We start from the raw sequence: 7,287 nt of genomic DNA, 5'->3' as shown, positions 1-7,287 counted from the left end.
GGTGCTGTGGAAAGCATAAAAATAGACCTCCATTCATTAAACATAATCACAGCTGTCTTCATCACCACCACACACTTACACTGCAATAATTAAAAGATGTATGCAATGAAGTATTCAAAACTGTATCTTTTATAAAACCCAGACCACTGAATTCGAAGATATTTGCTACATCGTACGAAGAAACGGGGAAATCTGTAAAAGACACGTATACACTAGGGTTTCATGGAGATACATACAAATGACAATTTCACGGCCTGGTAAAATTTGAAAACTTCTCCCCGAAGCTATCCCTTGAAACAAAGAAGCATCACTGAATAAGACAACACACAATACTGTACATAATAAATAACGGAGATCCTGAGGCTATGGACAACACAAGATTCACAACTTTAAAGCATAAGAGTTTAAACCCCTTACAGTACAGTACTCATTGTACTCACAGTAATATGTATCAAAGACCAGCAATTAATACTTGTCTAAGTAAATTTACATTACAGTATAATCTAATGAACTTTGTATGATATTCATGAACCTGAGGTGATGTTGATTCTTTGGGTAATGACAGACAGACAGACAGACAGATTTCACAAAAAGGTCTGCCAAAAATATTAAGATGTACAATTTATATAGATCTGGAGAAGATAAACTGCGAGAGTTCTAAGAGGTGTTTATAAGGTCAGACTATTACCTTGTGTATACTCAGCAGTACCATCTAAAGGGTCCACCCACACAACAATCTGAAAGACAGGGAAGTGTAAATCCAGAAAAGTTTGACAATCTTTTTTTTTACTATACCATCATAAAGCTCTGAAATTTTGCCTAATGGGACAGCTAAAATAGGTTCGTAAACAAGAATGACGAATGTCTTCTTTTACTGTAAGTTTGCATTGAAAGAGAATATCAGTTTACACAATAATAATTTTACTTAATGAGCAAGAGGGGATCTTAGCAACTGAAAAATCCAATCATTTTAAATCTTGGTCTCAAAATAATCATACTGCACAAGGGCAGAACCAAGGGGGGTCCTAGGGATTCAGACTTCCCCTTTCACCAGAAAATTCCAATACTTTTTCTTTAATGCAGTATTGTACTCAGCCATTTTTGTATAGTAAAAAGTATTTAGTATTGACTTTAGAATATCTCCTAATATCAAGTGCACATGGCTTCATAATGGCCTCAAAATCCCATGATATTGGGTGGGCTTGCTGCGTTTGCCAAGTTCCCCCACCCACAACCTCTTGGACCCCCCCTCCTTTAGATATTCCTGGATCCCTCCCTGCTGCACTTGTTTGAGAATTACCATGCTTCCTAACAAAGTAGCAACTGCCTGAATAGCTAGTAAGATGATAAAGTGGTGAAATAATAAAAATAATATGATGAAGATGCAAGAGGGAAGTAGTAAAGTTCTGCTCTACAGTAAAATAAAAATAAAATAAAACAATTTCAGAAAATTAAAAGTTGCAGAAGTTTGCCAGGTTTGCATAAGCATGAATACTGTATTGATTAACCTGATAGGTTTACAAATGATCAATTACAATGGCAAATAGGGAGCAGTTAAGTCAAATAACACTGACGGCACCTCTTCTTCTCCCAGTGAGGCCAAGTGCGGTGGGCAGGTGACTTGTATCGTACTTTCAGGTGTGGGATCATAGACCTTACCACTAATCTGCTTTGATTCTTCATCTCCTTCTTCCCCTGCAAGATAAAAGAATCATTATTTTTACATTTATCTCTTACACAAAGAAAGACTTTTAACTACACTAGTGTGTTAACTTACAGCAGCTTGAGAAATCTTTCACCATCAAAGTGAGTACACCACAGGGTATTGATGACTGCATGAGATCAGTGTTTAAAAAAAAATGCTATATCAAGAAGGATTTCTTTTTAATTTATTTAGTATTTTATGTCAATGTTGGCAGAATTATCTTTGATTTGGATTTACATATTCTTAAAAGATTACTTCAGCCCTACTCACCTATGATGGTGATTTTTGGGAAGCACTGACTGAGGGAGCTGATGATACACCTCTGAGCTGCTCTGTCTGCCTCGGTCTGGAGGTCCCGAGCATTCTGACCAAAGAAACCTTGTACAGTACAGCCTCTGATGCATGACAACCACTTACAACATTCAGCAATCCTGATGACTTGGTAACAACAAGTAAATGGGCATTATTTTGACTGATAAGTAAACGTTTAATCATCAAAATTCCGACTCCAACAATAGCAGGGTGAGATGTTGTATTGCCTGTGCTATAATGTCCTCAGTTACTTGGTTTGTGTCCAGGGTAAAATAAATAAATAAATAAAATAAATTTATAAATAACAAATAAATAAATAAAATAAAATAAATGACATGCTACAACCCGAAAGTTGGGAATGCTGTACAGATGCCATAGCTACTTCACTCCTGAGCAGTTGCTCCAAGTATATAAGGGATTCATTCGTCCTAACTGGGAGTACTGCTCTCATATCTGGGGTGGCTCTTCTTCTGTCCAACTATTAGATAGGGTGGAATCAAAAGCATTTCGTCTTATTAACTCTCCTCCTTTAGTCGACAATCTCTCTCCCCTTTCTCTTCACCGCAATGTTGCTTCACTCTCTCTCTTTTACAGGTACTTTAACGGGCAATGTTCGGTGGATTTGACATCCTGTGTACCACCGGCAAGGCCGTGGGCTCGTAACACACGTCTTGCCCGCGGTGCCCATTGTTTCTCTGTGGATGTCGGTCACACGAGAATAACCCGTTATAGTACCTCCTTCTTTCCTCACACAGCCAAACTGTGGAATGCCCTGCCTTCTTCTGTGTTTCCATACTTATACAGTCTGTCTCACTTTAAAAAGCTGGTTTTCCGGCATCTTCGTGATATAGATTAACACAATACTGTATAACCTTTTAGTTCTCTATTTTTAATTTCTTTGTTCTTTTTTTTTCGCCCCCAGGTCTGCTAGGTTGTTTGACCCAGTTCAAATAATTCCGAAAAAAAAAAATATGGACGTCTCAATGCCATGGCAGCAGTAACACTTATTTGTGATATTTGTATAAAGTGAATACCTGTACTGTTGTTGATTCACAAGTCAACGTCACTACAACAAGTGTAAAATTGCAATAGCTTTAGACTAAGAGCCACATCTTACTTAATCATCAGGTGTAATATAAAACTGGGGTGTCAAATTTTCAGGTGATCCAAAATTACCAAAAAAATTAAGGACTTAACAGTAACATCAATATCATACTGTACCTCTTTCTGAACGATGCCCAACTCCCCTTTCTTCAAGACGTCTCGGATGATTTTGCCAGCATGATTTGCAATAGCTACAGATAACGACACAATCCTAGAGAGTACTGGTGCACTTTGTGATGCTAAAGACATCTTGAAGATAGAATCTTCTCACCAGCTGCCTCAGTTACTTAGTTGATTGAAACTTTCTCTTATTTACAGGTCTTGTGACTGAAAGTAAAATAAAAACTCTTACTGTTTAATACACAATAATTGGTAAATTTGCATTTTCAAACAATATGGCTCTTGAGTTGAGCTCAACTCAAAAACCAACCTAACCTAACCTAGAATGAATACCTTAAGTAGCAGTGAAGGGTCCAGGACTGGCCTGAGAGGCTCGTAAAGGGCTGGTGGAGGGTGCCTATTGGTTGAAAATGCAACAATACCTAATAATTTTTTAATCAGTTGATAATTTGGTTGGTTAGGTTAGGTTAGTTTTAGAGTGGTTAATTTTCAGGTGAAATAAGCTGGGGTCAATTTATGATAGTAGCCAGATTTCAATTTTTCCATAAAAAAAATTCATTTTCACATAGTTCAAACTATTCTAAGACACTTTTCTTTTACGGCATTTCTGTCATTAATTTATATTTTTCGAGTATTTTAATTGATAAAATTACCAACAATATTACTAGCTTTAAGTGTAGGGCTTTAAAGTCAAGGGAAAATGGTGGGGGTAAAATACTAAAAATAACACCAGACAAACCTTTGAAAACCTGACCTAACGTTTCCTAACGAGCCGATAAGTGGCAAAAAGGATAACAGTAAAAAGTATGAATCCTTCATCTGAACACCGAAAAAACCAATAACATACTAAAAATTGAAAACAGCACCATCACCAAGTGTGAGCTCATTCAAGGCCAGATTTGACCAACACTGGAACAGGTTCCGATAGATTCAGAGGCCAGTGCATGCCCAATACTTGCCACCAGTACATAACAAAGACGTGACCAACAGCCCAAGCAGCCAACGAGCCGATCAATGACGAAGAGGATAAAAGTAAACACCGAAAACATTTTATAGTTTTAGGATTTTTAGAGGTTAGGAAACGTTAGGTCAGGTTTTCAAAGGTTTGTCTGGTGTTATTTTTAGTATTTTACCCCACATTTTCCCTCAATTTAAAAGCCATGACCACTTTAACCAATTACAGCTGTAATATTGTTGGTAATTTTGTTAAAAATACTCGAAAAATATAAATTTCTGAGTGTAAATGCCATAGAAGAAGTGTCTAAATAGTCTGAACTAATTAAAAAACGTATTTATTTATGGAAAAATTGAGACCTGGTTACTATCATAAAGATAATTATATAGGACTAACCCGTGAGCGAAATTGATTGAAAACAATTAGAAAAATGCCGGATTTTCATTGTTATATTATAGTGGACACTGTTGTAGTTTGTGGAAATATGTTAACCCTTTGAAGACGATGTTTTAACCCTTTTTTGAGAACTAATTTTTAACCCACTGAGAACTATGGTTTAACCCCTCTTGGACTATAGTTTAACCCTTTGATGACGATGATGATTAACCCACTCGTTCTTAAAGGGTTACAAAATGGATATTTTTTAAATAAACGCTACTTAACATCTGTGGTTATGAACATAAGAAAATAAGGAGTCTGCATTAGGCCGGTTGGCCTGTGCATCGACGCTCCTGTCGATTGTTACAACCACCCTCTATCATCCATGAATCTATCTAGCCTCCTTTTAAAACCTTCCAGCATCCCAACACTTACTACAAAGTTGCTAAGCTTGTTCCACTCATCTACCACCCTATTTGTGAACCAGTTCCTTCCTATCTCCCTCTTAAACCTAAACTTATCCAACATAAATCCATTGCTACGAATCCTATCCTGCTCGGATATTATAAGAACTTTATCTATATTGTATCTCCTTTATTGACTCCTTTCACCCACTTAAATACTTCTGTCATATCTCCCCGCACTCTTCGTCTTTCTAGGGAATGCAAGTTTAGTTTCTTTAATCTATCTTGATATGGAAGGTTTTTAAGTCCCGGAATCATTTTCATCATTCTTCGCTGCACCGACTCCAGTAAATTGATATCCGTTCTATAATAAGGGCACCAGAACTGAGCAGCATAATCAAGGTGTGGCCTGACTAGCGCAAGATATAATTGCAATATGACCTCCGCAGTTTTATTACTTACACTTCTAATAATTTGTTAGCCTATTTTATATTAACCCGACCACCCCTGCAGTTTATTTAAATCCTCCTGTAGTGCATTTGCATCCTGCCCTGAATTTATCTGCCACCTTATTTTGGTGTCATCTGCAAACTTGCTTATGTAACTGCTGATTCCAGTATCTAAGTCCCAGAATAATTTTCGTCATTCTTTGCTGCACCAAATCCAGTGAATTGATATCCATTCTATAATATGGGCACCAGAACTGAACCAAACCAAACCTAACCTTACCTAACTTTCCCAGTATATTAAACAGGAAGAACTTACTATGATATGGTGAAATTTGAGGCGGGTTAGTCCTATATATTAACCGGTGACCGGATAAAACCCCAACGGACAAAACCCCAGTCTCAAATATAAAATAAAACACTTTTAAGCTTAGGTTAGGATAGGTTAGGTTAGTGTTGACAAATGGGGTTTTGTCCATTGGGGTTTTGTCATGGAACCATATTAACCAATGATACTTTCACCTGTATATTGTGACTCATAGACCTTCATTGCTTTGGTAAATTATCACAATTATCAGATTTATTCATTTTTTAAGAACAATTAGATTCACTCCTTTAAAAGCAGATGTACTAAAATTAACATGCGTATTACCTCAATCCAGCTGTATTAAAGCTCTGATTACCACTAGGGTACCTACCAGCAACAGCTTCTGGAGTAAAAATTCAAAGTAAAATGTAGATAAAAAACATCCACCTAGATATGAATTGTTCCACGTTACAAACACATAAAGGTAAAATTGAAAAACTGTTTACTTTCACTCTCTCTACCGTGATCTGATAACACCAAGTAAATCTTGAGTCATGGTTACAGTAGTTTTTATCCTCCCCACAGGCAGCTACTGTACACCTCACCCCCCAACTACTACCACTTACCCTTGAGTCTAGTACTGTAAAGTAGGTGCCCTGGTGTAGGAGGTGGTGTGGGACCGAAGTAGAGGTGCACAGTAACAATGACACTGAGAGAATGAAATGAATTAATTAATACATGAGTCACGACTTTCTCAATCAACTGGTGCGGTTGTTGACATGGCGGTGTTGTCATTCGCTGAGTCGGCTGCTCTGCCTATAACTCGCTCCTCTTAGCACTAACTGCTACTGATTTTATTCCCATCAACCCTCAACGGGCCCTGGGAGGGGAGGGGGGGGGGAATAAGAGTAAAAAAGAAATTAGAAATAGAGGAGAAAAGGACCATATTAATCTACACCACGAAAATGCCGGAAAGCCAGCTTTTTAAAGTGAGAGATTGTAAGAGTATGGAACACAGAAGGCAGAGCATTCCATAGGAAATATCTTGTATGCATCGGTGTGAACTTAATACACCTCGTATCCTCGTATACACCCACGACATGTACAGTGATCAGAAAATCTTATGTCTGTGTTCAAATAGTGCAATGTGTGAGAGGAGGATCCCTAATTACAGTTTTAAGTGACGTCACTGACGTGGATATACCTATGTCGTGATCATTCAGCTTTTGTACCCGCCTCGAGTGTGACGCGTTGATATTATAACCCAATGAATTTACCTACGAAGTAGCGAACCAGAACCTTACTTTACTGTGTAATTTAGGATTAAAATATGTGTTTATAAGACATGAGGTTACAATATACAGGAAAGTGTTCATGTGAGAACCGTAAGAAATAAAAGAAAAAATTAAAGATTGGAAACTGTAGACCTACCCGGTGATGAGGAGGGGGACACTACCCTCAGTGTCCTCCTTTCTACTGTCGGGTACGTGATATTTGGTTCACACTCAGGATGGGATGGAGAAAGGAAACTCACGATGTGCTCTCTGTATACATAT

General features: G+C 37.6%; 1 protein-coding gene across 3 annotated transcripts; it reads right to left on the bottom strand.

Moving 5' to 3' along the window:
- Window positions 1–8: 8 nt before the first annotated feature.
- LOC121863377 (3'(2'),5'-bisphosphate nucleotidase 1-like) lies at window positions 9–6,580 on the bottom strand. 3 transcript variants are annotated; one of them, XM_042361992.1, is made up of 5 exons: window positions 6,358–6,580; window positions 3,239–3,448; window positions 1,976–2,069; window positions 1,580–1,695; window positions 9–737 (listed from the first exon to the last, which is right to left on the bottom strand). In XM_042361992.1, the coding sequence occupies exons 2-5, from the start codon at window positions 3,368–3,370 to the stop codon at window positions 669–671; spliced, it is 411 nt and encodes a 136-aa protein (XP_042217926.1). In that variant the 5' UTR covers window positions 3,371–3,448; window positions 6,358–6,580; the 3' UTR covers window positions 9–668. The 3 variants fall into 3 exon arrangements, with proteins under 3 accessions (XP_042217926.1, XP_042217928.1, XP_042217927.1); XM_042361994.1 differs by lacking the exon at window positions 6,358–6,580 and adding an exon at window positions 6,238–6,345; XM_042361993.1 differs by lacking the exon at window positions 6,358–6,580 and adding an exon at window positions 6,123–6,323.
- Window positions 6,581–7,287: the final 707 nt, after the last annotated feature.

This window comes from Homarus americanus, unplaced genomic scaffold, assembly GCF_018991925.1.
Source record: "Homarus americanus isolate GMGI-L3 unplaced genomic scaffold, GMGI_Hamer_2.0 scaffold17657, whole genome shotgun sequence".
Taxonomy (NCBI): Eukaryota; Metazoa; Arthropoda; class Malacostraca; order Decapoda; family Nephropidae; genus Homarus; species Homarus americanus.
The sequence above is the reverse complement of the archived record's forward strand: the minus strand, read 5'-3'. Positions and strand labels throughout refer to the sequence as shown.

What these genes read in the sequence shown, in the direction of transcription:
- LOC121863377 (XM_042361992.1), bottom strand. Translation starts at nt 3,370, where the DNA reads ATGTCTTTAGCATCACAAAGTGCACCAGTACTCTCTAGGATTGTGTCG. An exon ending in TGGGCATCGTTCAGAAAGAG is followed by an intron (nt 2,070 to 3,238) that starts GTACAGTATGAT and finishes TTCTTTGGTCAG; the next exon opens with AATGCTCGGGACCTCCAGAC. An exon ending in CCCAAAAATCACCATCATAG is followed by an intron (nt 1,696 to 1,975) that starts GTGAGTAGGGCT and finishes TTTATCTTGCAG; the next exon opens with GGGAAGAAGGAGATGAAGAA.